Source organism: Akanthomyces muscarius (assembly GCF_028009165.1).
Source record: "Akanthomyces muscarius strain Ve6 chromosome Unknown contig_18, whole genome shotgun sequence".
In the NCBI taxonomy this organism is placed as follows: domain Eukaryota; kingdom Fungi; phylum Ascomycota; class Sordariomycetes; order Hypocreales; family Cordycipitaceae; genus Akanthomyces; species Akanthomyces muscarius.
In genome coordinates this window covers 1,400,852-1,427,497 of record NW_026611618.1, presented here as the reverse complement: position 1 = coordinate 1,427,497, position 26,646 = coordinate 1,400,852, and the positions used below count along the sequence as shown (strand labels likewise).

Below are 26,646 nucleotides of genomic sequence, written 5' to 3'. Positions count from 1 at the left end.
CCTCAACGACAATCATGATTCAACTGGGCGGTCTCTTCGCCAGGCCGACCGGGACCGGCGCCGCAATTGCCGGAATCGCAACGGCGACTCTAGTCCTGGGCATCTATCTCCGTGTGCGACCAGCGCTGGTCGAATTGCGCCCACTGCCCATTGATCGCCATGTGATCCACGCGCGGACGCGGGAGGCCGCCTCTTCCCCGGACACGACCAATGTGCCGCCGCCTCCATACCGGTTGGATGAGTTCCCGGGTGGACGGCAGATTCGGACCTCCTACGGCACGTTGCAGGTTTTCGAATGGGGGCCCGAAGACGGTGACAAGGTCCTTTTGCTGCATGGAATCGGCACTCCGTGCATTGCCATGGGCGACATGGCAAAAGAGTTTGTAGCAAAAGGATGCAGAGTCATGCTGTTTGGTACGTTTCACCAATATACAGATATGACAATGAAATCAACATTTTAACAGCAATCACAGATCTGTTTGGACGAGGATACTCGGATGCCCCGGCTGATCTGCCATATGATGATCGCCTCTACACCACGCAGATACTACTGGTGCTGTCCTCATCACCGCTCCCGTGGACCGGCTCTTCCGCATTCCACCTCCTGGGGTTCTCGCTCGGCGGTGCCATCGCCGCCTCCTTTGCCGCGTACCACGCCAACATGCTGCGCTCCGTCACGCTCATCTGCCCTGGTGGACTCGTGCGTCCCGCGCACATATCCTGGCGCAGTCGTCTTTCCTACATGGAGGGCGGCCTCCTGCCCGAGTGGCTGATCCAGCGCCTGGCGCGCAAGAGGCTGCGGCCGTCTCCCACCCACCACACGAGCGTCGACATCCCCGACGGCGCAGAGGACGCCGACGTCGACTTTGACGCGGTGCCCGTCGCGAGGGATGCGCCCACCGGCCCCAAGGTCGGCGAGGTCGTGCAGTGGCAGTTTGACGGCAACGACGGCTTCGTGCCCGCGTACGTGAGCACCATTCGCAACGCGCCCATTTACGCGCAGCACGAAGCACTCTGGCCCCTTCTGGCGGAGGCACTGGCTACGCGGAGGACGGGCAGCTCCGAGGCAGATCTTCCCGCCGGGATGGAGACGGGCCGGATCTGCCTCATTGTGGCGGAAAAAGATCCAATTGTCGTGGCGGCAGAATGCATCGAGGACGCGCGCGCTGTGCTCGGCGAAGATGGTGTGGATGCGCACATCGTCAAGGGAGGCCACGAGATTGGTATCTCGCGGGGTAAAGAGATTGCCAACATTGCCATGGAATCTTGGACAAGATTTAGAAACGAAACGAATGTTTTGGGCGGTCTCGCGAGTGATATGTCAGGTTCCCAGAACGAGGTCGTGTCCTCAGCAGCGTACGATGCTGCAAATACCTCTGCCAAGATTTAAAATAGATGGAATTCATAGATGCAAACAAGAATCATATTCGAATACATGCTCGGAATCCTAAACATGTTTAGGGTTGTATAAAGGCTACACGATAGCTCTGCGATGATATTCTTTGCATATTCACCGATTGGCATCTTTACAGGCGACACTGCAATTTCATCCATGTTCACAGAGCACACCAAAGCAATTGTAATGGACTTTTTGGTCATCGATTTGATTTGGGACTAATTATGTACACTTGCGGAATTAAAAGTATTAACTACTATGTAAACACGCTTGCATCGGCACCTCCATGTACCAGAGACTCGTAAAGAACTCGCTGCTTTCAAAAGGTATTCCTCCATTCCAAATTGGGAGTCTACTTGGACCTTTCATCCTCCCTCTTAACATCCACATCTTCTTGGGCTGCAAGAAGAAGAGCCTGGCTTACACCAGTATAGTATGTTGCTGCCCGTCGGTGGTCGTGTTATCGTTTTCAGTTTTGGCTATCCCTCAGCCGCTACGGCGGCTGTGTTTAGAGAAGAGCAGCAATGGCAGCAATGAAGCCACCGGCAATGCTGGCAAAGCTGGCGGTGACCATACCGGCGGCAGACGCGCTGCCACCGCCGCCGCCGCTAGCAGCAGTGGTGGTGCTGCCGCTACCGCTGCCGCCGTTGCCGTTGCTGCCAGAGCCGTTGCCGTTGCTGCCAGAACCGTTTCCAGAGCTGCCACCACCAGTGTTGCCACCGGAGCCGCCCGTGGCCACAGCAGTGCTGCTCGAGCTGGAGCTGGAGCTTGACTCATCGTCGTCGCTGACGGGAGTGGTGGTGCGGGCGGGCGTGCTAGAGGTAGAGGCGGGCGTCAGGCGTCGGGTCGTGGTCGAGGTAGCGCTCGTCGTGGGAGCCTCCGACGTGGGCTCGTCATCATCGCCGGCGTCGACGGACGAGGTCGGGCGAGAACCGCCAATAATGGTGGTGCTGGGCTCGGGAGCATCGCCACGGCAGCGCTTGCCGATGGGGCAGCAGCCGTAGATGCCGTTGGCGGCGATGCCGCAGGTGTAGCCAAGCTCGCAGGCACCCTGGCCGTTGCCGCAGCAGGTGTAGGTGAGCTGGATGCACTTGTTACCGCAGGCCTTGCCGCCGAGAGACGAGCAACTCTGTTGCTGGCGCGCCTGCAGAGTACCGAAGGTGGTGAGAGGCGAGAACTTCTCGTACGTCTCCTGCTGGGCGGCGACGAGGGCCGTCGAGGCGACGAGGGACAGAACAGCGAAAGCGTGCATCGTGGAGGAGAGTATTACAAAGACGGATTTGTATGAAGTAGGTTTGTGCTCTGCAATTTTCAATGACAATTTTTGAGAATCGAAATATCGGACAAGGTTGCATAACGACGGATAGGGGCTTCTTCTTATACACCGCACGACCGCCCGAGGCCGGCTCCAGCCGTCCTCTCAGCCCTTCGCCCTCATGTCTACCTACCAGTATATCCAGAAGCTGAAAGGAAAAAAAAGCCTAAATTCAAGACTAAACGCCCTTGCAGCAGCCCTGTAGCTCCACCTTCCATGACGATCGGCCTTGCCTGTGCTGGGGCAGCGCGGTGTCGAGAGAAGAAAGCAGAATAGCTTCTCGCGGGACAAGTGAGGCGATCCACCCTAAACACTTGTGGCGGCGGCACTCAAGCCTCCTAGGCTGACACAAGTCATCTTAAAAATAGCCGTCCCGGGGCTCGCATGTGTGGTGCTGTCTAGCTGTCTCGCCCGACTCAGCTGTGTAACCTTGGGAATAATAGGGCTGATGCATGCCGCGGCAGGCAGCATCCAATTTGGGCCCAGATTCAGCGCATTGGGCACACTTAATCTCATGCGCAGGCAGAGAGGTGCAGATCGTTTACTCCCAACCGTTACGTGGTTTGGCCTTGGCAGCAGGAGCTTCTGGTCACTCGTTGGTGTTACACAGCGTCCGTTTCGCACTTTCAAAAAGATGATTCTCCGAGTCTGAGCTCTGAGTGTATGACAGCCCCGCGACTTCTCCCGTTCAACAGTTCCAGAGGAATCCCGATACCCTTGCACTTCCCTGGTCTGTCTAGTCGACAGAAATGCGCTAGAATGACTAGGGTGGACTGCGGCTGAAAGCCATTGTCTAGTGGTGACTCGTGAGGCTGAACGCGAGAAAAGCGAGATGTGGTCTAACTAAGGTTGAGCAACTCCACTTGGAGCAAAAATACAACTTGGCAAGGCTAAACAGTCGATAAGGAGGGGGGGTTTGGCGAAATCAACGCAGGTCTCACAGAGCTCTTGAAGAGTTTGCTGGCTCCGATCAAGGTATTACGTTGATGAAAGGCCAACCGATTAAGACTCGCGTCTACGACTTCTAATTAGAACATCAAACCAAAAGCAAACAGCTGCAGTTAGAATTTCAACACGAACGAAAAGGCCATGTTGAAACTAGGGTAAAATAAGTGAAACCAATGTATCAATTATGTACTGTCTATGTAGAAAGACCTACCAAAACGCCCAACCAAGTAAAACTCCTGTAGAACAGTCAGCCAAGTCAGCAGAATCAAACAGTTACCGTTGCGACCAGAGGGCGCCTTCCTTCATCCAAATAGCACACTCTGTTGCCGGGCTGCTTCGGCAGGGTCCGCAAGATCCTCGCGAGCTCGATGCCAGCCCACGCCACAATCGAGCTCGCAGCCTTCATTCTCAGAATAGGAAGCTGTCCTCGGATCGGCGGCAGGTGCTCCGCGTTGCAGACTTTTTCCACCTGCAGGCAGAATCGGGCCAGGTGGCTGCTCGTCTCCCAGTCCGTCTTGTCTGGGTGCTCGTCGTCGAACTCGCTCTCCCCCTTGCACGTGCGCGAGTAGAAGATGCGCAGGGCGATGGGCCGCCGTCCAGCTTCGTCGCAGGGAATCTCTGCCTGGGACTCGACGTATTGGAGGTGAGCATCCCACAGCTCGCGGAAGGCGTCCGCGATCTTGGGTCTGTGGATGAAGTCCTGAAATGTCAGTAGGTCGGGGAAGCCGAGGATCCTTACCGCGTCCCCCAGACGTATTTCCGGGCGGAATGGATTCCACACGGATGACTTTCTCCAGCGGCCCACGGCCAATTCTATCCCGCGCTGCCACTCGCTCGCCTTGAGCTTGTCCTCCTGGTGCCGCCCTCGCCAGCCTGGCAGGTAGATGTGGCGAAGAGCCATGGGTTCTGACAAAATGGGCAAGACATTCATGGGGTTCGGGCAGAGAACTTCAAAGGGGCCTTCCGGCATAGGAGCATCGTCGGGGCCATCCCACTGCAGACTGAACGTGTGTTTCTCGCCGCTCCTCGTTTTCATGTGCCGGACGAGAAGGTCAGGTTGGTACACTGGAAGGACTCCATGCATGTAGTCTCTGCCAAGGAGGTCGTCTGTATCATTTTCGAGATCAGTACTTGTTCGCTGAAGGAGGCGTTTCATCAGGCCATTGTAGATTTGGGGCTCGTTCGCCGCGTCCGGTCCTTCCCAGAGGTTCCTCTCTATGGGACGGTTGGCATCATCGTCACCACTTGAACTATCCTCCCAATCTGCGGCGTCAGTTGATTCGGTATTCTCCGTATCAACGTCACTGGTTGGACCGTGCCCCTCTCCTCCGGCAATCGATTGGCCAGCTGCGGTTATGCTCAGTGGTGGTGACGATGGTGGTGAATAATTGGGTGCTCCGAGCCGGCTCTGTTCTGCTTGCGGAGCGGGTGTAGATGATCTTTCCCCGCCGAATGCATTGAGTATGGCTCGCTCTTCTTCTTGGCGCTCGATTTCCTCGAGTTCCATCTGCTCGGGTGAGGGTCCCGCGAGGCGGAGAATATCGTCAAGTCTATTGTAGGGTACCTGATGAGTCAATCGGCTCTGGCCGTCCAAGAGATGGTAGATGATCTCAGGGTTATGCCCGTCAGCGGTTCCAAAGTTATATGGGCGGACGCTGCCCGTGTTTCGGGGGGAAGAAGACATGTAGTACGGGTCTGATGACATGTTGGCCGTGTCTGATTGCGGTTGTGAATAAGTGCGTATGCCTGTGAGTCTGTGAGTCTGTAAGTCTACCTTTTTATCTGCGATGTCTTTTTCTGTAAACTTTCCAACTCCAATTTCTGAGTGTTGAGGTTTCTGAGTAGGTGAATTCTTGGTAGATGAGTGTTAATGGGTGACTTGGGCCGGTGGAGGTTGTTTGGTAGATTGGTGGGTGAGGCGAGTGAGTATAATGTTATTTTTTCTCTCCCGTTTCTGGGATTACATCGACTCTTATATAGCGTCGTACTGTTTGTTACCTGGGGGTCTCTTTGATGCCGTGATGTTGCTGTGGCTGGTCCGTGGAACAATGGACAGCGGCAAAGAGATACTTGAGTGAAACGGACATTGTTTGCCGCACAAAGCGGACAGCTCAATGAATGTTTCCAGTTGTTTCGTTAGAAAGAGTTTACACTTGTCAGTCTTTTTTCATGCTCTTGACTGATGCTCAAACAGATTCGAGCCAAGGAGACTGCCTTGATGGTGCGCGCTCCCCTCACGGGAAGCGCTCAGGTCTTCCACCTCAAATCTAAAACAGCAGTGCGTTGCGCTCCATTTTGTCTCCATGAGCTGTTCTTTTCTTTTCTCTATCGCAGATAAAGCAGTTGAATGCGACTTGAATGACCTTGTGTTGGTCGGCTAGCTTCAATCGTGTGTTTTGCCGGCCAGTCTTTGTTGGCATCATTTGCGTATGGGAAACATGACGTGGGTTGACCGTGTTAGCATCAATGCCATCATTTGGCTAGACATCAGCTTCATAGCCGATCGAAAGCACAATGCGTTACAGTTTGACAGCTCGGTGTTGAGTGAGTGTGAGCCACTTGGGACTTGGCTCAGTGCAGTGGTGGCATAAAGCACGACTTCTACACAGAAGCAAGGAAAGTGATTTGTTCTGGTACAATGACGATCCGATTATCAGTCTGTCTGTTTAGTCTGCTTATTGTACTGATGACCGTATTTTGCTAGCATCCATCCGCACCGCAATAGCTCGTAGCTCGCCGCCGCCCCTGAGCGGTCCAGGGGCAAGCAACGCTAAAAGATACCCGAAAGCTAAAGCGGCACCAAACTTGGAGTTTAGATATGCCAATGAAACGCTAGAAACGGCCCACTCCGCGTGGCTGCTTTTCGGCGGTTGGTGGCTGCCCGCAGGGCTCTGTAGGGCTCGCAGCAGCCAGTCAGCTGCGCTGAAGCCCACCAGATCGCGCTGGAGCCCACTAAAGAGACACTGTGAACCCCCAGAATATCCCCTGGAAGGCGCGGGAGTGCCGCTGTCGCGTGACTGCCCGTCTGAAGTTCGGCTCTGCCTTGCCAGCCACTACGGCGGTACCTTAATGCGTGTCTCCCCATACCAGTACCTACTCCTTGGCGCTTTCTGTACCGACAAGTTGCATTTCCACATCTCTCGGCGTCGCCATCGCATTTCCATCTCATCGCCGATGTGAAACTCCTCATTGGCCGTTCGCTAATTACGCTCCTTTTTGTGCTTTCTCATTGAGTTTCTGCATCAACGTGGCTTCTCCCCACAATGTTCCTGGCCCCTCGCCGCTATGTCCGCTCCATCGTTGGCGGCTTGGTCATATTTGGCATCATCTACTATGTCCTCAACACGGTGCCGCAGGTCGGCGACGCGGCGCACCATGTTAGCCTCGACCGTTTTATGAACACCGACTCTGGCCCGCCCGTCATTTTCAAGAAGAGCAGCTTCGACTGGAGCCAGGTCAAGCACAAGTATCTGCCGCCCGACAGTGTGACCCCGCTACCAACGGACAACGCCCGAGCCCTGCCCAAGGTTCAGCACGTCTTTGGCCAAGAATCGCCGCAAGCCGCGCAGGTCCGCGAGAAGCGACGGGCTGCTGTCCGCAAGGTGTTTCAGGATGACTGGAAAAACTACAAACAGTTTGCCTGGAAAATGGATGCCCTGAACCCCAAATCCGGCACCGGCAAGAACCAGTTCTCTGGCTGGATGGCCACTCTCGTTGACGGGCTCGACGCTCTCTGGATGTTGGGGCTAAAGGAGGAATTCGAGGAGGCGCTTGCTGTTGTTGCTGAGCTTGACTTCGGCAGGTCGACTGATTATCGCGTCAATGTCTTTGAAACCACCATTCGATACCTTGGCGGCTTCCTCGCAGCGTACGACTTGAGCAAGCGAGAAGTCCTGCTTAAGAAAGCTGTAGAGCTCGGCGACATGCTCTACTCGGCGTTCAACACCGAGCATCGCTTTCCAGTGGATTTTATGAACTTTGAGTCCGCCAAGCTCGGCACGGGCTTGAGTCTGGAGCAATGGGTCGTCTCTGCTTCTCCCGGTACACTGTCACTTGAGATGACAAGACTTTCGCAAGTGACTGGTGACCCCAAGTACTACGACGTCGTCAACCGACTCATGGAGCTTTTCAGAGATCAGCAAAACTCGACCAGGATCCCTGGACTGTGGCCGATATGGATTTCGCTCGCCAATAAAAACACCAATAGCCGCGAAAGCTTCACCCTTGGTGGCAGCGCTGACTCTCTTTACGAATATTTGCCCAAGATGCACGCCCTGCTTGGTGGCGGCAACCCCATGTACGCTGAAATGACCAAAGGCTTCTTGGCAGGTGCGAAGAAGGAACTCTTCTTTCGCCCCATGCTGCCCGGTGGCGAGGATATTCTGATTTCTGGTAATGCAAAGGTATCAGACAGCGGCGACGTGGATTTTGACCCAGAGAGTGAGCACCTCACATGTTTTATCGGAGGCTCCGTTGCTCTAGCCGGAAAGTTGTTGGAAACCCCGGAAGATGTTACAATTGGGGCCAAGCTCGCAAAAGGCTGCGCCTACGTCTACCATTCTTTTGACAGCGGCGTCATGCCCGAGAGATACAACATGGTACCCTGCGAGCCCAAAATCACCGACAAGTGCCCATGGGATGAGAAGCGTTGGGAGGAAGGCACAAAGGCCCGAAGAGAATACAAGGAGATTTTGCCAAAGGGTTTTACCACCGCAAAAGACCCTCGCTACCTGCTGCGCCCAGAAGCAATCGAGAGCTTGTTCTTACTCTATCGCATGACGGGCGACACCGAGTACCAGGAGTCTGCATGGAAGATGTTTGAGTCTATCGAAAGGCACTCGCGCACAACGCATGGCCACGCGGCCATCCTCGACGTTGTCACTGTTTACGATGAGGCTTCTAGACAAAAGAATCTGGAAGATTACATGGAGGTGAGTGCAGCTATCCTACAATATGCTGATTTATGCTAACAGCGAGCAGAGCTTTTGGTTTGGAGAGACGCTCAAGTACTATTATCTCATCTTTTCTCCACCTGATCTTATTGATTTGGATCAGTATGTCTTGAATACAGAGGCGCATCCATTCAAGAGGCCAGTGGTATAAACTGCCAAGACGGGCTGTATCATAGGAGCGAGGGTCCGTGAGGGACGTTCTAAAGAGCTGCAGGTACACTCAAAAACAAGAAAACGAGCTGGGAAGCTCTGTAACACTACCGTGGCTCAAATTGTAAATCAAAAATACTATTCCGCCACTGTATCTCGTATATACGGCAGTGACTGGGTGCTGGCCGTAACGTGCTGGTTCAGTGGAGCTCGGTCCACATGTGTTGCCCTGCACTGAAAGCATGTTTCCAACCCCGGATACCGCGGGAATCAGCTTTAAATACTTTCAAACCACGATTACAAGTCTGTGTCTTATTCTGACTCAGGTTTTACAACTCATCCGCTCCGACGTCGTTGCATATGGCATCACTCGGTGCCGCGTCCTTGTTGTCTCAACCCTTGCGACGGTCTATCGGTTCGTCGGCGCTTTACCATTTGCCACCCTCGGTTCCTGTTTTTACTGACCAAACGCGACAGCACGCCAATTCTCTCGCGTTTCGCTTTTGCGAGCCTCTTGCGGATCAGCAGCTCAACCGCCTCGCGGTCTACACGCGCGGCGCTACAGGTGGAATTGCCCAGCATCGATCCGGGCGTTTACGTCAACTGCGCCTTTGGCAGCCTCGTCGTCGGTGAAGCCGGCTCACAACAACACCATGGCGCTCGACAAGGTGCTGACACGAGACTTTTTGAAGTCGGTTCGCGACTTCTGGTACGAGCACCTGCCGGGTGACGATGACCTCGTCGTGCCCGGCCAGGCCGCGCATCAGCGCTGGTACGCCGGTGGCGCCGAGTTTGACAAGGCATGCCTGTGAGTTTCTTCCCGCCGCCCCAATCCGCCACGGCGTTTTCTCCGTCAAAGCCCACTAGCTAAGCAAAGCTCGCTTCACGTTCCAGCGCGCAATTCGAGCCTGCTCTCGAAGCCATTCAGGCATCCGGCCTCGACGGCGCCGGCCTGTTGCAGCTCGTGCAGCCCACGGAACCGTGCGACTGGCTGAGCCTCATCCTGCTCCTCGACCAGATCCCGCGCAACTGCTACCGCGGGTCGTCATCCCGCATCGTCTTTACCGTGTTTGACCCGCTCGCGCTCGCGGTGGCGCAGGCCGCTGTGGCCGCGGGCGTGCCGCACTCTGCGCCCGAGATTCGCTGGCAGCTCGCGTTCCGGGCGTGGTTCTACCTGCCGTTCGAGCATGCCGAGGACGTGGCCATGCACGACGAGTGCCGCCGGCAGTACGAGGCGCTTGCGCGCGATGTAGAGATGCTGCTGGCGGAGGACAAGGTGGATGAGCAGGCGGATGGGTACAGGAGACGCGCGTGGCGGGTCGTGCATGGGAATGAAGAGGCGGCGCGGGCGCTGGTGCGTCAGCAACTCGACTTTGCGAGGCGCCATGAGGACATCATCACGAAGTTTGGAAGGTATCCGCATCGGAATGAGGCGCTGGAGAGGGAGACGACCACTAGGGAAAAGGAGTTTTTGGAGAGCGGCGGTGATACGTTTGGGAGTAAATAATCTATGAGGGTAGCTACTTTGGTTAAAAAGACTGCAAAGTTTGGTCATTTTAGGCTTGCCCTGTCTTGTGTTGATGCAAGTGGTGTGCAGCTAAAGCCGCGATGCTATCTTATCGCGAGCTGCATGAGCTTCGGTTACTGGGTATCCAACCATTAACACGGCGACAATTACCATCTCTAAAACTACCTCTTTTGACATATAAAAAAAAGCTGATTTGTAATTACTTTTTTGAGATTTAGAGGCGTCTCATGTGGCTGGGCTAGACTTTCGTCGCTCAGGTAATAGGCTCGGAGTCGTGAACCGTACCCGAGGCCAACCTCTACGGCCACCTGCCTTCCGCTTTCAGCTTCAGTCACAAGACGTGCTTGCGCAAGCTCAGTTTCATCAGCAATCGTCAAGTGGGGGGTTCTTTTGGCCATATTCTCATTCCCTACAACCTTCTACAGCTTCCGTCTTATTTTATCCTTAGCCAAACAGACGTATCGCCGTCGCTACATTGCCAAAGCATACGTGCATCTCCCGCCCGCAGTCATGGACGGCGAACGAGCACCTCTGTTGCCTAACAACGCCGAGGAGGAGGCGGCGGCCGCACGCCAGCCGCCCATCCCCATCTGGCGGCGAAAGCGCAGCATACTCTGGGCACTTCTCGTCGTTGTCTCTGCCGCTGCCGCCGCCGTCGCCATTTTCCTGATTGTGCGTCCCGGCAGCCACGGCAAGCATGGCAAGGAGCTCCGATACCCGGGCGAGTCCATCGCCTGGACACCCTGCGGCGAGATTGCCGACAAGCCGGTCGAGTGCAGCTCGATCGACGTGCCCATGGACCAGTTCGACGACGAGCGCTCCGGCAACAAGACCTTTTACATTCCGCTGATGCGCCGTCGCGGCGGCGCCAACGCCACCACCAACATCCTCCTCAACCCGGGCGGACCCGGCGGCAGCGGCCTCGACTTTATGCACCGCAAGGCCGGCGCCGTGCACACCATTGTCGGCGAGGACAAGTTCCACCTCTTGTCGTTTGACCCACGCGGCATCGCGGGGTCGCGGCCCCGCGCCGAGTGCTTCGACAGCCCCGACCGCCGGCTGGAGCTGACGCCGCAGCTGACGGACGACCCGGAGCAGGACGCCAAGCTCTGGGGCGAGACGGGCAACTTTATGCGCGCGTGCGCCGACAACATGGGCGAGCACGGGCCGCACGTCAACACGCCGCAGACGGCCGCCGACATGAACTCGATCTTGGATGCTGTCGGGCAGGACAACCTCTACTACTGGGGTTTCAGCTACGGCACCGTGCTGGGGCAGACGTACGCGACGCTGTTCCCGAATCGCTCGGAGCGCGTCATTGTCGACGGCGTGGTGGACGATTTCCTGTGGTACGACGAGCTGCTCATGGAGACGGACTTTGTCGACACGGGCAACGCCTTTTCGGGCTTCTTTGACGAGTGCGCCAAGGCGGGCGAGGCCTGCCCGCTGCACTTTGTCGCGGACACGAAGCGCGACCTGGAGCGCAACGTGACGCGTCTCATCGACGGCCTCAAGGAGGACCCGGCCACCGTCTACGTCAACAGCACCTTTTTCGGCACCATCAAGTACGAGACGGTCATGGGCGGCGTCTTCAGCAGCATGTACAAGCCTGAGGGCTGGTACGCGCTCGCCGACAACCTCGCGCAGCTGATGCAGGGCAACGGTACCGGGGCCCTGACGGCCTGGGGCGGCCTGGGCCGCAACTTTAGCGACCCCGAGGCCGGCATGAGCGAGTCGGGCCGCTTCGTCGAGTTCAACGACGCGCCCGCCGGCACCTCGCGCTGGCCCTCCAAGAAGCGCGACGCGCTCGACATTATCTTGCCGTTTGTCAAGGACTACCTGCCGTACAGCGCCAGCAACGTGGGTCACTACATGGGCCGCGCGCAGTGGGCGATTCCCAAGGCGCACGACTTTCGGGCGGCACGACACGGCGTCGAGACGCGGCACCCGCTGCTGGTGCTCTCGACGACGTACGACCCCATCTGCCCGCTGGTGAATGCGAAAGTGGCGCGCGGGGCGTTTGTCGGCGCGCGTCTCGTCGAGGTGCAGGGCTACGGGCACTGCTCGCTGGCGATGCCGTCGCCGTGCTCGGCGCGCATCGTGCGGGCGTTCTTGGAGACGGGGGCGCTGCCGGAGGAGGAGCACACCAAGTGCCCAACGGAGGGGCCGTATTTCATGAAGCCGGAGGATGAGAAGAAGAAGAAGCAGAAGGAAGAGAAGGGCAAGATGGAGGCGTTGGGCATGGGCGAGGACGAGAAGCTTATGGCGGCGCTGAGGGAGCTGACGGATGCAATTGAGACGCCTCGTAGATGAATCTTTTGAATGCGCTCCATAAATTTTTTGAATATATATGCTTTTAGAGCATCATGTCAATACTCTGTGCCAATCTGCTGCACAGGTTTACGCAGCGCACGTTTTTGCAGGATGCTACACTCGGCAAGACTGGCAGCGCCAGAACGTCGTAATCGGGAATGAACTCTACGAGAACGTGTCACAGGCGTGTTCGCCTTTGCAACGCCACACCGTACTTGGCAGGGGCAGTAAATTCGGGGCCAATGTGAAGGAGAAGAAGAGAATCCATGGGCACGGAGAGATTAAGACGCCCGGCCGAGTGGGCGGTGGATAGAGCCCAATCCCGGAGGAGAATGGATCCGGGGGAAGCCTTGCAGTAGTTTGTGCGAACAAGATTGGTACAACAGTCGACGGGAAAGGATGGGCGAAAAGAAGGATTGACACTTGGACAAAAAGAAGAAGAAAAAGACGGCCAAAATACAACATTTTGAAGCTGTCAAGGTACCTTGAGCTCGCAACGCGTCGGCTGCGCTGGTGAGGAAGACGACCAAAGAAAAAGTAAACAAAAGCCAACCAACCATGGCGTCACTGTGTGTCCCAAAGGTGATTGTCATCATTTACCCGTTCTCTGGGGGTGTCGCCACAACCAATCGCAGCGGCCGCCCGTCAGCCCGCTAAATTAGTCCCGGGGTTTGTTGATGTGTCCGTACAGAGTACAGAGGCGCACATCCCCGCATTCCAAAGTACCTTTCTTTGGCCCGATCGTTGAGATGAAGGATGCGTTTGTGTGTGTCGCAACAGTTTGCGCTCTGATGCCCCTTTCCAGCGTTGGATGTAAACAAAAGATGGAAAATGCCCCGGGCTTCGGTCTGGGGAAGCTCTAGTAAAAACACATGTCGCTAGTTAGTTTGGAGGTTGCTCGTCCCCACACGGACTTGGTGATGAAGAGGGAAGCTGTGATTTGAGTGGCATCGAGCTAAGGAAAAAATAGTACCAGTAAACACAAGCCTTGGGGCCGGAAACACGCAACGATGTATCGGGAGGGGGGCTGCTTTTGTCGCCCGTCTTGCTCGTTCCCATAATAAGCTGCCCTGATGTAGCAGCAGTTGCTGCTACGTAAGCCAGTTCAAACCGTAAACGCTCGTCCCCTCCCTCCGTCTCATCAACACCCACCACCAACCCTATTCCCTATTTACCTTTTGTTGCTCGCTGCGCCCTGGGTTCACTTCGCACCCGTCGCCCATTGCGCGCACTTTCCTCGCACCAGCCTTCCCCCAGTCGTCGAGCCCTCTCGTCACCATGGTCAGCACCCGCTCCTCGTCATCACGCGCCGGCAGCGCCGCCCCTGAGACCCCCGCCCCCGCGACGCCCTCGTCGCCTCCGCGCGCCGCCGTCACCAAGCGCACCCCGGCCGCCGCCAGCCGCCGCAGGTCGCTCTCCAGGCCGGCCGCCTCCTCCTCCTCGTCGTCCTCGCTCGCCTCGCCCGGCGGGTGGTCGCACGCGCCCGACGCGCCCACGCTCTTCTGGCTCGGCGTCTCCCTCCCGCTCGTCATCTGGGACACGGTCTACGTGCTCGGCCGCCCGCACACCATGGAGCACGGCTGGCTGCACTGGCCGCTCTGGTCGCCCTACAAGCTCTACGGCGAGGTCGACCACGTCTACGGCTGGAAGGCCTTTCACGCCAAGAGCGGCTTCACCGCCGCCCAGGGCGCCCTCAACGCCGTCGAGACGCTCATGTACCTCGCCTACGCCTGGGCCTTCTTCACCAAGGCCGTCGACGGCGGCGGCGGCGCAGGCGGCAGGAGGGCAATCACGGGTCGCTGCGGCGCCCAGGCCGTCCTGATCGGCTTTAGCGCCGCCGTCATGACGCTCTCCAAGACGATTCTCTACTGTACGTTGGGCACCCGACGTGCTGCCGCGCATGGGTACGCGCGCTGGGGAAACTTGCTAACGCGACCGGACTGCTGCAGGGCTCAATGAATACTATAGCGGCTTTGACAACATTGGCCACAATGACCTCGTGAGCCTCGTCTTTCTCTGGATCATTCCCAAGTAAGTCAGACGCCGAATGCGCGCGTGCGGCCTGTGCTAACCGTCGACTCCTTCTCCCGCAGCGGCGCTTGGCTCGTCGGCTCGACCTGGATGATCTACTCTCTCGGCAGCGACATTCTCCGAGGCATCGAGACTGCCTCCCATGTCAAGACCGAGTAGCAAGGACAAGGAAGTAACCTTGAAAACCCCTCTTGTCTGACTATACTTATTTTACGCAATATACCACTGTTTTATTCTTGCATAATGCGAAAGGAGAAAGAAAGAAGAGGAAGAAAAAGAAACAGCATGCGCTCCAGTATGAGTACAGAAACAAGCGGCGATGGAGAGCATCGTCGCGACGATGTGCTGTCCTGGCAGCCGTGTGTGCGAATTCGTTTCCTGTGACTCTTCTGTTGTCCGTCCTTCTTCGGTTACTTTTTCGGTTGAAGCCTTGCGCTGCGACTGGATCCGCGTGCTTGCTCCGTCCTATTTACACACCTTTGAGCACAACGAATCAATCTTTCCCTCGGCCGAGACACATACACACACCATATATGTGCACGATATAGACTTGGGAAAAAAAAGCGTCGGCTACGCTTTCTGACAGCTGCCGTATACGGTATTCGTAGTCTCGGCGCGCATAGCGCCTGTATAGGACAAGAGAAAGGCCTTTCTTCAAAGTGATGTATCTAATACGTTGGTGATTTCCATTGCATCCCGTTCAAAAAAGAAAGTAAAAGAAAAACTAGTTCCCTGTCCTGCGAGAAACTGTTTTGTGGTATCATCGTATGCATAGGCTCTGTGGCCTGCCAAACACCGAAAAACAAAAGCCAGGACCATGATATGCACATGCGTGTATGTGTGTCCGAAACCCGGAGCGGGTCAGTAAACTCAACAGAAAACAAGCAAGGAAATTGAGCGAGTAGCATCTGGCACCGATATTAGAATCGCCTCGGGCTGGGCAGTGGCAGCAGCGCTGCGTATTAGTGAGATTTTCCCCAAGGAACCTCTCAGTCCTCTTTTTCTCGTTTACCAGCAGTCAGTTCCCCTTCTTCGGTTGCGCTGCTCATCGAACTTCAGTCAAACCACCAAGGTCGTTATACTGCTCCCATCCCGGCGTGGCTCCCTTGTGCGCCATCCTCCCGTCCAGCTCGTCGTCGTCGTCCAAGAATGCTTGCATCGCAACCCACTCGTCCGCTTCCGACTGCAGCGTCACCACCTCGTCCTCCTCATTAATATCTTGCTCAAACGTCGCTGTGCGCCCCGCCAGCGTCCAGCTCTCCGGCAGTAAGCTCTTGCGCACGCTCACGGCCCGAGACAGACCGCTAGTGAATGGCGGTTGCTGCTGCTGCTGCGACGTGGGCGGCAGCGGCAGCTCTTGGCCTGCGGTGCCGGCGAGCGACCCGCGACGCTTACTCGAGGTGCGGCCAATGGTTTCCAGCACCGACTTCATCGGGTAGCGCTGGGTGAGGCTCTTGTGCGAAGAGTTGCGAACAATGATGGGCTCCACCGCGGTTTGCTCAAACTCGGGGGTGATAATGGTCGCAGGCGAGGCCGAGCCCGATGCAGCTTGCGAGTCCAGGGTTCCAATGGAGCTGGCGTTGCTACTCCTATTGGAGCTACGGCGGCTCTGTGCCGGGGTCGGTTCATGCTTGAAAGCCGGCGAGGTAATGTTTGGGAGACGCGGGTGGCTTGGTAGGCTTGCGGAAGGGATCCTGCCAGCCTCAGAGTTGTCACAACCCACAGTGTTGCGCCGCTCAAGCTTCACGTCGTTGGTTCCATTCCCATAACCATGAATCACAATCTCGTGGTAGGCGCTCTTGGTGGGGGAGAATGAGGGGGCAGTTGCAGAGCTTGCAGAGCCTGGGCGAAGTCGTCGCCTGATGGAGTTTCGTATTGTTGACCGACGCGCAATGGCATTACCCGTCCCCGGCTTTGACGGCGACAGAGTCGTCGGTGACACTGTAGCCTGTGTCACTGGCATAGACTGCCTGCGCCCCAGCTTTTCTGGTCGTTGGCGTTCAGCACCGTGCGTCAGCGCAAAATAATCAACGTCAGGTTTTATCTCCATTCCGTCGGCAAATCTGGGCTGCCAAGGTTCGTCGGCGCATTCAGGCATGGTCGGCAACGCGCTGTTCAAAATGGGAACGTCCATTCCTGTGTCGATGGCCGTGTTCCAAGGCGGGAGGTCGGCCGCGGACGCACTGAGAAAATAAGGTGCCCGCTCGCCGGCCACTTGCGGCACCTGTTTTGAGATGTTGCGCAGAACCTGGCACATGGCATAGATCAAGATCCAGCGCACCTTGCGGGCATCGGTGATGGATACATTCTCTGATTTGTCCATCTTGTTGGCGGACGGTTCCAAGGATTTGCCTTCAAAGTCTCGATACATTCGCACGAGGCCATTCTTGAAGGAAGATTCGCGCCAGTTGGATGCTTTGATCAGCGCTGTATGAGCGACAAGTCGATTGGTCGGCTTCTCCATCTCTCCGCGACCAAGCCACGGCATGCGGCGCGTCTTGCGAAGGACTTCGGATGCAGTCGGGAGAAGAGGCAGAGGGTGCTGACGTGTCTCAAACGAGTTGCGGCTGTCGAAAGTACGAATGATCTGCAACATGCACAGTCCGCCGCCGTTGTTTCCTCCGACCATGCCAGGCGTTCCGGCGCCGTCATCTACCAGAAGGTCGTACAAGGCCTCAAAATCTTCCGACATCGCCTGGACGGCTTTGGCGTCAAAGTCCCGAGGCGGGAAATAACCAAATTTGGCCGTGTAGAAAGTCGATAGAGCGCTGCGAAATCTGTCGAGGTGAGCACGGACACCATGAGGCAGGCCAAGTCGACTTTCTGACAGCTCCTCGTCGAGAAATGAGCCGAGATCTTCAACAGCGCCATCTAGCTTGGCCTTTAGATCATGGCTCGCAGTTCTGATAAGTTTTCTTGAGACAAGGCTGATTTTCTAGATGAGTTATTAGCGCTGCCGGTCATCGCCCAAAAGTGGTCTACGTACCGTGTATTCAGTGCTCTGATACAGGCGCTCCCCCAACCCTACGCAGTGTACAAATGCGCGGGTGTATAGATCTCGCTGTCGCAGAGATTCGGCGACGTATAAAACGGCAAGAGCATGATTTTGCTGTGCTACAATGTCCAGGTATCCAGCGCATTCAAGATACGCCAACAGATCTGTGGTAGAGTCCGTGTCAAACGGTCGGTAAAGAACCATGTTTCGAAACAAAGCCAGAATCTCGCCGCCGAGGTGGGTTCCAACCAGTGGCAGCCCTGTCACCCATGCTAGGAAGTTGCGGATTGAAAGATGCTGTTGTGATATTTCCGATCGTGTGCTGCCCGGTGCGGCTGGTACATACAATGACACCATTCGTTTAGGGTAAAATCGATCCCAGTCGTCGTCGGTCTTGGGCAGGGCGAACTCAAGGCCTTGCCAGTCAACGTACTTTTTGACGAAAGCATAGCATCGTTTCCTGACCAAGGCACTAAAGTCGATGCGAAACGAAGCACCTGCATTACAGTGGCCCTTGCCGTACAAATAAACAAGACAATCGCCTTTGGCAGTCCACAGTTTGGGCTCCTGTATCGCTGAGTTAATTAAACCCCGACGTGGTAGCCGCAGATTGCTTACCCTGTGTAGTCCTGTCCATTCTACTGCTATTCGTTTGTGCCCGTCCCACAGTTTCACAGTAGGCGTGGTATTGGCTCGCGTTTCGCCATCACGTTGTCGTTGGGCAGCATTGGACGGCATGATTAGCGAGCAGCAAGCAGTCTGAGGCCTCTTCCGGTAGAAATTGGTGCGAGAAAAGAAGTCGAAGAACAGAGATTCCAGATCCCCTGTCCAGAATAACTGGTGCGAAAAAATCGAATAAAGGCCGGAAGCGTTGGTGGCAGCAGCAGCCGCACAGTTCGTAACACAGCCTAGGTGTACGCTGTGGTCAATTCACCCGACACAAGCTTGTCGTTCCGCTGTCGTCATATAGGCAGCCACCCGAGAATTCGTTTTCTTTTTGGTACAGTCGCGCTGCTGTACAATGATAGCTCTCTGTGGTGTTTCCCACAAGGACAAGGCCCCAGAGCAGCTCTTGAGCGTTCAAAAGTTGGCCTTGGCACAGTCGCCGATACAGCTTCAATTGGTATGCCTCATCGCCAGCGACTACCCGCCAAATGAACCAAAGTCTTGGCCAGCAAAGGAGAGAGCAAAGCTGCTTGAGAGTTCATAAGATAAGAGGAATGCCGCGACAGATAACTACTGCCAGGGGCCCAGCACTTAATATGGCCCCAACAAGCAGAAGCTCGATCGGCTCCCCCTCCAGCTGCAGGTTCCAGCCTGCAGCTTGGGGATATTAGCTGTTGACCGATAGTGCCGGCAACCCATGCAACCGTGGTAGTATGGAGCCCAACTCGCTGGCAACGCTTGGAAAAGGACTAGCCAGGTCCAGTTTCCAATGGGTCCATCGGGCCATGTCTTAGCGCTCACTAACGTTACCAGACGGTGGTTTATCCCTGCTCTGGCCATGACGAAAGATGTGCGTCAAGAAACGCAGTGCTGTGTTGGCACAGCGCCCGGCGTTGACTATGCTCGAATCGGGCAATTTTGACACGCACTTTGCGACTCACCGCTGCAGAAGCCTTTAGCCATGTCTCGGTCGCGAATGCCCAATACGCTCAGCACCCGTCTGTATTGGGGACCTCGCATTTGAGTTTTGTTGCGTACTTCGACTAAAATGAAGGCCAAGTGCTTTGGCCCTCCACCCCAGTCTCCGTAGCTGGCGGGTGTTGCGGGTGCATCCTCTCGCCTCAACCCCAGTGTGGCTGGCTAGCTCCCTGGCCTTCAGCTGGGTAGGATTCTTTCACTCGTCACTGCATGAGCTCGGCTAATTTTGGCCGCCCTGGGCCAATTGGCTAATGTAGATCAGTCGTCGTGACAGAGAAGCTAAGGGTTATTTCCAGCCTCCTCTGATGGCAGGAGGAAGGTCAAAACTCCTAGCGCTCGGTCAGTCGACGCTGACCTCAGTTGCCCTGACAAGGGCGGGCATGGCATTCTCAGAAATACCTACGAAGTATGACGAATGACAAGCAATCTAAGATTTGGTGGTAATAACGATGGGCGGGTCCAGGTGGCACGTAGCCCGGTACTCCGTACTGGACCGTACACTAGTCTGTTTCGCAGCACGTTGTCCTCCACCATCCGGACGCCGCCGTGCACGTTGTGGTGATTGGGCGAGTCCCTCCCTGTCGCCGCCTGCCTGGCTCTGGAAAGTCAGCTAGCAGCCGCCGAACCACGCAGCCAAAGGATGAAACTGCGGCCGCGGCCCTCTGCGTTGAACTGTCGTAGTCATGATTAGCCATTGATATTTTCAGGACTCTGCTTCGACCTTTACTAGCTGTGACATTGATTTGGATAGAGAGCGGCACGGTTAACGCATCATGGTAGCTCTGCTTCGACAACCAATAGCGCTTCCAGTGAATAGCTGTAGTGCACGACTGCACCCCTCTGTTGTGCTGTTATCCGGGCAATTGCTGCTTGTGCGAATGTCTCTCATGTATGCCTGGCATCTGCGTCCTGCAGCGGCACTATCTTTAGTAACTGCAGCTCCATGTTCAGCGGTATGTGTGATGCTGATGCTTCCGCTAGGCTCAAGACGGGTTTGAGTGACCCTATCTTAGGACGGTTGGCTGATGCCAGGCCGAATTCGACAGCAAAAAGCGTAAAGTGAGATTGATTTCTTTTGTCCTGCAGAGGCAGAGCTAGTTGTCGCATGTCGTGTCTCCTGTCTTCTGCCCTGGCTCGTGCTGAAGGCCGTTGGCGTCTGAACAGAGGCCTCGTATTTCGGATCGTGATGCTTACACGTCCCTCTCTTTCGTGTACCAGTGCTAAAACGTTGCTTGGGCAGCGCCAGCCTCGAATGGCCTAGTTGCCCTCGGATTGAAAACATGTGCATACGATGGTTATTTTCATTTGCTCTGGGGCGGATTACTTTGCGTCCATATATCTCATTTGCTAAGGTTGCAACTGGTCGACTTGGTACGGTATACGGGTATTGGACATAACAGCAGCAGAATCATCCTTTGGCTGCGTCAGGTGTGGATTTGTACGGCGCTTTGGGCTGTATTCGAGGCCCTGACATCTACTTTGATCGCGCGTGGACTTGCCTTCCGTGCCCCAACAGACGGTAGGAATGAGGTGAAACACGAATTCGTTGTCACCGAAAGAGAATGAAGCTTCTCCAAATCGCCCAGCGAAGCATGTTTGACATCGTATCCCACGGGGGCTAGCATGAGAAAAAATCGATGCCCGATGCCCAAACTCTCCGTGTGTTTGCAGCGGGTGTTGTGAAAATCTCGGAACGCTCAAACCAGTTTCAATATCGACCGTGATTCAATGGTGTCAGAATTTGCTTCTTCGCACGCTCGTACCACGCGTAGAACTTGTGTGTACTGACACACATGTTCTCCCAGCTCACCGCTTGTTCTTGGCCGTGAAGAAGGTCAGCATTGCAATCGAGCCAAAAAAGCCCTGAAAATTGAAGAGAAGCTCCGTTTTGATACTGCAGTAGCAGTTGATGCTGGCTGAGGATGTGCGAGATTGGGCTGACGGGTGAAGAATGCGGCCCTTGCCGCTCAAGAATGGCTCGCATGCCTGGCTGACGGATTGAGCCCCATCGTATGCCGTAACACTGGCCAAGGGTCGGTCCTTGACAGAAATCCCAATGGCATCGAAAAGGAGCTGCGGTAATCACATACCCCGGTACAATTAAATTGTTGGATCTGAGGATGCTCAGGAAATAAACGTGCAGGAGACCTGGTAACCGCCCTTTCGTCACCTGACCGAAAGCTTCCCGAGCTCACCGAAGCTCACCGAGGTGGGGCTGACCTCAAATCACGTCTCCTTGGTCGCGAGCTGCATGGTCCGCGTAGATTGAAGCTTGATTAATGGTGCCCTCAATCCGCATGGGCTTTAGAATGGCGACGACCACCCCGTATACGTATATCCAGTGCTCCTGTTCCGATCAGCCTCCGGCCGATGCCGGCAGAGGCTCGCCGACCGCCACTATTCCCGAGGACGACGACCGCACATTCGATCCGCGAGCTCTTCGATCAAGCTATAGCTTGTATCCCCTCGAATACCTGCTTTATTGCGAAGACTGTCAGCAAATAAGATGTCCGCGTTGTGTGACGGAGGAGACGGTCACGTACTTCTGCCCGAACTGCCTGTTCGAAGTTCCTAGTAGCAATCTCCGAAGTGAAGGCAACAGGTACATGTCAGCCACCATTGTACAGGCTCTCGCGATACTGACCACCGGCTGATAGGTGCACTCGAAGCTGTTATCAGTGTCCAAACTGTGTTGGTCCTGTTCAAGTCGTTGCCGTTCCAAACGCTGCTGAGACAAAGCTACTCGGCCCCGACGGCGCATCGAGCACCAGCACCGGCCCGTTTGCACTAATCTGCCAATACTGTCACTGGTCCTCCCGCGAAATTGGTATCGAATTCGACCGTCACAGCGGTATACACTCTCAATTATCACGAGTAAATAACGGTGGCGAGGCAAAAATAACCGCCAAGGAAGTGAAAGAGCGGCGCAAAGAAACACATGACGATACCCCGCTTCCCGACGACCTTGTCGACGCTGACTTGCAATTTGCAAACTTGAAGTCATTCTACCAATCGCAGTTGGCAGATGTAGGGTCCACGTTAGGGGGGCCAGCGACACATGATGCCGGCTTCTCTTCGCCTGCCGCCTTATCACGGATCATGTCGCTGTACACTGGTCGCGGAGGGCAAAAGTCGCAGCAGGGTGTACCATACGTCATGCGAGAAGCTTTGAACACCGATGAAGGGCTCAAGCTAGCTCATCTCAATGAGTCTTCCTCTGTCAAAAAACTCACTACAGGAGGCTGGGACTCCACTGTTGCAACTGAGCAGAAGGAGAATCAGCTGGAAGGCATCCGATTCCAAGACGAACTGCGGCCGATTCCATATCTACTTCGTACCAAGCGCTCAAAGCGATGTCCTGCGTGCAGGCATATTCTCTCGAAACCAGAAAACAAAGTCACCTCTACAAGGTTCAAAATTCGACTCGTCGCGAGATCATATATTCCGACCATCACGATACGGCCGCTGCAGCCAACAGCCAACCCCATTCCAGTCACTCATCGTCCTGGGTTGTCAGAAGAGGGTCTGTTGAAGCCGCTGCGCCCCTGTCAATATATCCTCACTTTCAAAAACCCGCTATTCGAGAACATCAAGGTCTCATTGGCGACTCCAAATGTCACACCTGGCAGATTCTCAAGCATAGTCACCGTGCTCTGCCCACAGTTTGAAATTGATGCCAACACTGACATGTGGGATGATGCCCTGAAAGATGACGGCAGAGATCGCAATGACGGCTCCAATCAAGTCGAGGTGGGCAAAATTTGGGAAAGAGGCCGCAACTGGGTAAGTATCATCCTCGAAGTCGTCCCAGCCTCTCTGGTCAGCGACCCCAGCAAATTGCCACTCAAGGATGGGGAGGATATTTTGGAGATTCCCATGTTTATAAGGATGGAGTGGGAATCTGATGTGCAAAACGACATGGGCACGCCGCTGGGCAAGGATCGAGATGCGCGGGAGAAGCGAGAACTAGCCTACTGGTGTGTCCTTGGAGTGGGGAAAATTGCACAGGAGTAATGAAGAGACATGTTACATTTCTAGATACCCAATAGTCACAATGATGGTGAGAGGACAGGATCGATTGAACGGTAAAAAATCATGCAGCATATATCATTATGACAGCTACTTTTTCGCAAGACGCCAAGCCCTCTGACCAACCATCAATGCTAAATGGCACAATCCAGCCAAAACCGTAATCATCCCCGTCTCATTTTAGATTTTTATTTGTTCGAGACCAGCTGCTTAGAACTCAGCAGCAGGCTGGGGGAACTCGAAGGTGACGTTGCGGCCAGTGAGGCGGCGGTAGACCTCGGCGTAGGTGTCGACGCGGTAGTCGACGCCAGCGCGCTCCTTCTCGTCAAGGATGACCTTGAGGAGCTTGCTGCCGTCCTCCTTGGTGCGGACACGCTTGCCAACAATCTCAACGGGGTAGCAGAGATCGGACAGGATGGCGTCGTGGACAGCGGTCAGAGTGCGGGAACGGGGACGCTTCTGCTTCTGGTTGTTGCGAGACCGGGCAGTGCGCTTGGGGCGGGGGAGAATGCGGCGCGAAGCGAGGATCAGGACGTGGCGGTCAGAGAACTTCTTCTCGAGCTCGCGGGTCAGACTGGAGGTGACAATTAGAATGGCTGCTAGTCGTCATGGACTTGGGGGGTTCAAAGACATACCGCTGCTGGACGCGGTGGAATCCCTGCAGGGAAGGGACGGGGACAAAGATGACAACAGCCTTCTTGCCGTGGCCGACCTCGATCTAAAAGAAGACCACAAGTCAGCATGCGAGCTCCAGGACATGATGCCTTGGACCGCTTCCCGTCCTGTTCCGCGAAGTCAATCGACTGCTGGTTGGCGCCGTGCGAAGTCCCATTTACGAAATCCATGACCAATAATTTCCGGTCACGGAAAAATCAAGTATTTGAGTTTCGCTCGCGGAATGCGCTCGTCGCTACCATCGTTTCGTTTCGCATTTTGGAACAGGATTTCGAAAAGTCTGTGTGGTTCGGTCTAAGCATTGCTTTTCAAGTATATCTCACCTCACGGGCAGAGACGATCTGCAGAGGGCGGAGGGCAGCCTTGAGGTCGGCAGTGTTGCTCTCGAGGTCGTAAAGAGCCTGAGCAATCTGCTGCTCGAGCTCAGAGGGGTTCTGCCTCGAGGGGCTGTTGGGGGCGATCTTGTTCTGGGCCTGGGCGCTCATCTTGACGGTTTGATGCTCAACGAAATGCGATGATGGGAGTCGGGACAAATCCTGGGCAGAAGTTTTGCGCAATTGGTCGTGGTCTGTAAATTGGGGCTCGCTTGCCCTGATCAATTTGTGGGCCACAGCTTTTTTTCGCTATAAGATGTGTGGTATCACGTGAGTCAACAGGCGATGGCTTGGCCGCTAGTCCTGTTTGACGATTACCTCTTTTGGTTGATGTGGGGCAAAGTACAACATGTACGTACCCGTGCACGGGTGTATCGTTTGTGTTGTCAATTACAGTCAGTATCGTGCTACGACATGGCGGATTGCAAGAAAAAAATGTCTGCAATCGTAGTTACGGGCATCATTCAACTAAGATACTGCGTCTGATTTCTGGGGCCTTGTGACGTTTGCTCTATGCACGCACTAGGAGCCAGAGACGGCTGGACGGGCTGCGTTTGTATGCATCGCGCATGCATCCTTGACTACTACCTGCGTGTAAGTCGAGGACGATGAAAAACCCCACGAAAAGGGGAAATAATCGAATTAATTTCCTTTGCACCAGCGCATTTCAGTATTGCTTGCCAAATCCGGTCTCGGATGAGCAGCCGTAGTGTTGTTCGTTGGCAGGAACAGCTTGCCAGCTGCTCGGTTGGCCGTTCGTTCGGCTGCCAGCTGGCAGGGCAAGTGCCCGTTCTGCGGGCATGTAAACGTTTTCCGCTGCCCCGCGGGCTCATTTTCTTCTTCTTTCCTACACCTTCAGTGATCCTTAATCCTGATTCTAGATCTCATCCGGGACAAGTTCGTTGTGCTCCCAGCCTTTTGGTCCATTAATCACTCCTACTGCCGCTTCCTTCATTCGTTCACTATGGCCGCTATCGCCATTCTTGTCATTTCTTGGGTCCTCGGGGCATTTGCTCAGAGCCCTCACAGTATTCCTGGATCTCAATACATCGGTTGCTCTTCCATTGATCTTTCCTGCTTTGGAGATCCCATTGTCTTTCCCGATGGTTGTGTCACCCCGGAGGCTTGCCAGAAAGCATGCGAGGGTTTCCAGTTTGCTGCTCTTTTGAATGAGTATGTTCTCTCTATCTTATGTATCGCTCTCATCTAACATGTTCAGGGAATGCCGCTGCGGGAACGATTCAACTGCCATCACTCCTCAGGACGAAAGCAAGTGTGACCACGCATGCCAGAACAACCCGATTCTTGGCTGCTGCGGTAGCTCGTGCCCAGAAGAGAACCCTGGCACCGCAAATGTCTACGGAAAGGAACCCCCTCTTGAGCAGTATACCGCTGCTTCCAATCCAGCAACCACGGATGCATCCGCATCACTTTCATCGGCTGCCCCGATCAGCTCGCAGCTTGTGACCCCTGCTGGACCAGCACCTGAGCCACAGAGTCAATCCACTGCCTTGCCCGTTTCACAGTCTGCTGCTACCCAGACTTCTGAGCCTTGCCCACCAGCCCAGCCGTCACAGTACCAGACTGCCGACGGACAGGCGCCAGAGCCCCAGTCATACGAGACTTCCACCGCAGACGCTGTCCAAGCTACTTCGTCTGGATCTTCAAGCTCGGCGCCCGCCATTCCACAATACGAGTCTACTATGGCAACCAAAGCAGCACCCAGCAACAAGCCTCACGATTCACCAGTCCCTTCTCAGGTGCCAGGGTCCGACTCTGCTCCTATTTGCCTGCCTTCTTTATCCTCACTTGGCGGGCTTGCCCTTATTGCGGTTATGATGATGTGATAGTTCGGGTTATACTTTGTTGGGGCCGAGTTTAGCTATGTCATATTTCCATTCGTTTGTTTTAGGTCGCATTTTTTTGGCAGGAATTAGCTCAAGACGCAAATCATTCGCAATTACTCATGGTGGTTGTAACGGTGGAGGGAATATTTTACACAGATTCTTAGTTACTTGATTGTACTTATAGCAGGATCATAGATGCCACGCACATGTCAAATCATGTGTTTAATACAAAGGTCTACTTTTCGCTCAAGTTTTTCCAAGAACCCTTTTTACCTCGCTTCTGCGTTTCTGTACACCTCTACACGTGTGTCTGGCTGAAGATTAAGAGTCTAGGGTACTGTCGGGCAGAAGCTCTGGAGCGGGGCAACGGTGACGGTGATGGCGGAACCCCGCCACATACCTCTGGTGGCTTTGTTGACTTGGGTGCCAAGCTGACAAGAACAACAACT

The 26,646-nt window shown here is 55.1% G+C and overlaps 11 protein-coding genes across 11 annotated transcripts; 7 read left to right on the top strand and 4 right to left on the bottom strand.

Annotated features, from left to right (window-relative positions):
• Positions 1 to 14: 14 nt before the first annotated feature.
• LMH87_008935 (uncharacterized protein) lies at positions 15 to 1,390 on the top strand (the record flags this gene model as incomplete). Its single annotated transcript, XM_056202188.1, has 2 exons — positions 15 to 414; positions 474 to 1,390. The coding sequence occupies 2 exons, from the start codon at positions 15 to 17 to the stop codon at positions 1,388 to 1,390; spliced, it is 1,317 nt and encodes a 438-aa protein (XP_056056775.1).
• Positions 1,391 to 1,904: 514 nt separating this feature from the next.
• LMH87_008934 (uncharacterized protein) lies at positions 1,905 to 2,648 on the bottom strand (the record flags this gene model as incomplete). The annotated part of the gene is made up of 1 exon (XM_056202187.1): positions 1,905 to 2,648. One exon carries the CDS (start codon positions 2,646 to 2,648, stop codon positions 1,905 to 1,907), a length of 744 nt encoding a protein of 247 aa, XP_056056774.1.
• Positions 2,649 to 3,924: 1,276 nt separating this feature from the next.
• Positions 3,925 to 5,364, bottom strand: LMH87_008933 (uncharacterized protein; the record flags this gene model as incomplete). The annotated part of the gene is made up of 1 exon (XM_056202186.1): positions 3,925 to 5,364. One exon carries the CDS (start codon positions 5,362 to 5,364, stop codon positions 3,925 to 3,927), a length of 1,440 nt encoding a protein of 479 aa, XP_056056773.1.
• Positions 5,365 to 6,922: 1,558 nt separating this feature from the next.
• LMH87_008932 (uncharacterized protein) lies at positions 6,923 to 8,762 on the top strand (the record flags this gene model as incomplete). Its single annotated transcript, XM_056202185.1, has 2 exons — positions 6,923 to 8,590; positions 8,640 to 8,762. 2 exons carry the CDS (start codon positions 6,923 to 6,925, stop codon positions 8,760 to 8,762), a joined length of 1,791 nt encoding a protein of 596 aa, XP_056056772.1.
• A 359-nt stretch (positions 8,763 to 9,121) lies between these two features.
• Positions 9,122 to 10,268, top strand: LMH87_008931 (uncharacterized protein; the record flags this gene model as incomplete). The annotated part of the gene is made up of 3 exons (XM_056202182.1): positions 9,122 to 9,176; positions 9,239 to 9,569; positions 9,656 to 10,268. 3 exons carry the CDS (start codon positions 9,122 to 9,124, stop codon positions 10,266 to 10,268), a joined length of 999 nt encoding a protein of 332 aa, XP_056056771.1.
• Positions 10,269 to 10,799: 531 nt separating this feature from the next.
• LMH87_008930 (uncharacterized protein) lies at positions 10,800 to 12,602 on the top strand (the record flags this gene model as incomplete). The annotated part of the gene is made up of 1 exon (XM_056202181.1): positions 10,800 to 12,602. The coding sequence occupies one exon, from the start codon at positions 10,800 to 10,802 to the stop codon at positions 12,600 to 12,602; it is 1,803 nt and encodes a 600-aa protein (XP_056056770.1).
• A 1,278-nt stretch (positions 12,603 to 13,880) lies between these two features.
• On the top strand, positions 13,881 to 14,792 carry LMH87_008929 (uncharacterized protein; the record flags this gene model as incomplete). Its single annotated transcript, XM_056202180.1, has 3 exons — positions 13,881 to 14,472; positions 14,552 to 14,633; positions 14,696 to 14,792. The coding sequence occupies 3 exons, from the start codon at positions 13,881 to 13,883 to the stop codon at positions 14,790 to 14,792; spliced, it is 771 nt and encodes a 256-aa protein (XP_056056769.1).
• An 886-nt stretch (positions 14,793 to 15,678) lies between these two features.
• Positions 15,679 to 18,366, bottom strand: LMH87_008928 (uncharacterized protein; the record flags this gene model as incomplete). The annotated part of the gene is made up of 3 exons (XM_056202179.1): positions 15,679 to 17,568; positions 17,620 to 18,195; positions 18,247 to 18,366. The coding sequence occupies 3 exons, from the start codon at positions 18,364 to 18,366 to the stop codon at positions 15,679 to 15,681; spliced, it is 2,586 nt and encodes an 861-aa protein (XP_056056768.1).
• Positions 18,367 to 21,551: 3,185 nt separating this feature from the next.
• LMH87_008927 (uncharacterized protein) lies at positions 21,552 to 23,286 on the top strand (the record flags this gene model as incomplete). The annotated part of the gene is made up of 2 exons (XM_056202178.1): positions 21,552 to 21,874; positions 21,930 to 23,286. The coding sequence occupies 2 exons, from the start codon at positions 21,552 to 21,554 to the stop codon at positions 23,284 to 23,286; spliced, it is 1,680 nt and encodes a 559-aa protein (XP_056056767.1).
• A 225-nt stretch (positions 23,287 to 23,511) lies between these two features.
• Positions 23,512 to 24,461, bottom strand: LMH87_008926 (uncharacterized protein; the record flags this gene model as incomplete). Its single annotated transcript, XM_056202177.1, has 3 exons — positions 23,512 to 23,875; positions 23,937 to 24,019; positions 24,300 to 24,461. The coding sequence occupies 3 exons, from the start codon at positions 24,459 to 24,461 to the stop codon at positions 23,512 to 23,514; spliced, it is 609 nt and encodes a 202-aa protein (XP_056056766.1).
• An 853-nt stretch (positions 24,462 to 25,314) lies between these two features.
• On the top strand, positions 25,315 to 26,197 carry LMH87_008925 (uncharacterized protein; the record flags this gene model as incomplete). The annotated part of the gene is made up of 2 exons (XM_056202176.1): positions 25,315 to 25,523; positions 25,570 to 26,197. 2 exons carry the CDS (start codon positions 25,315 to 25,317, stop codon positions 26,195 to 26,197), a joined length of 837 nt encoding a protein of 278 aa, XP_056056765.1.
• Between the last annotated feature and the right edge of the window lie 449 nt (positions 26,198 to 26,646).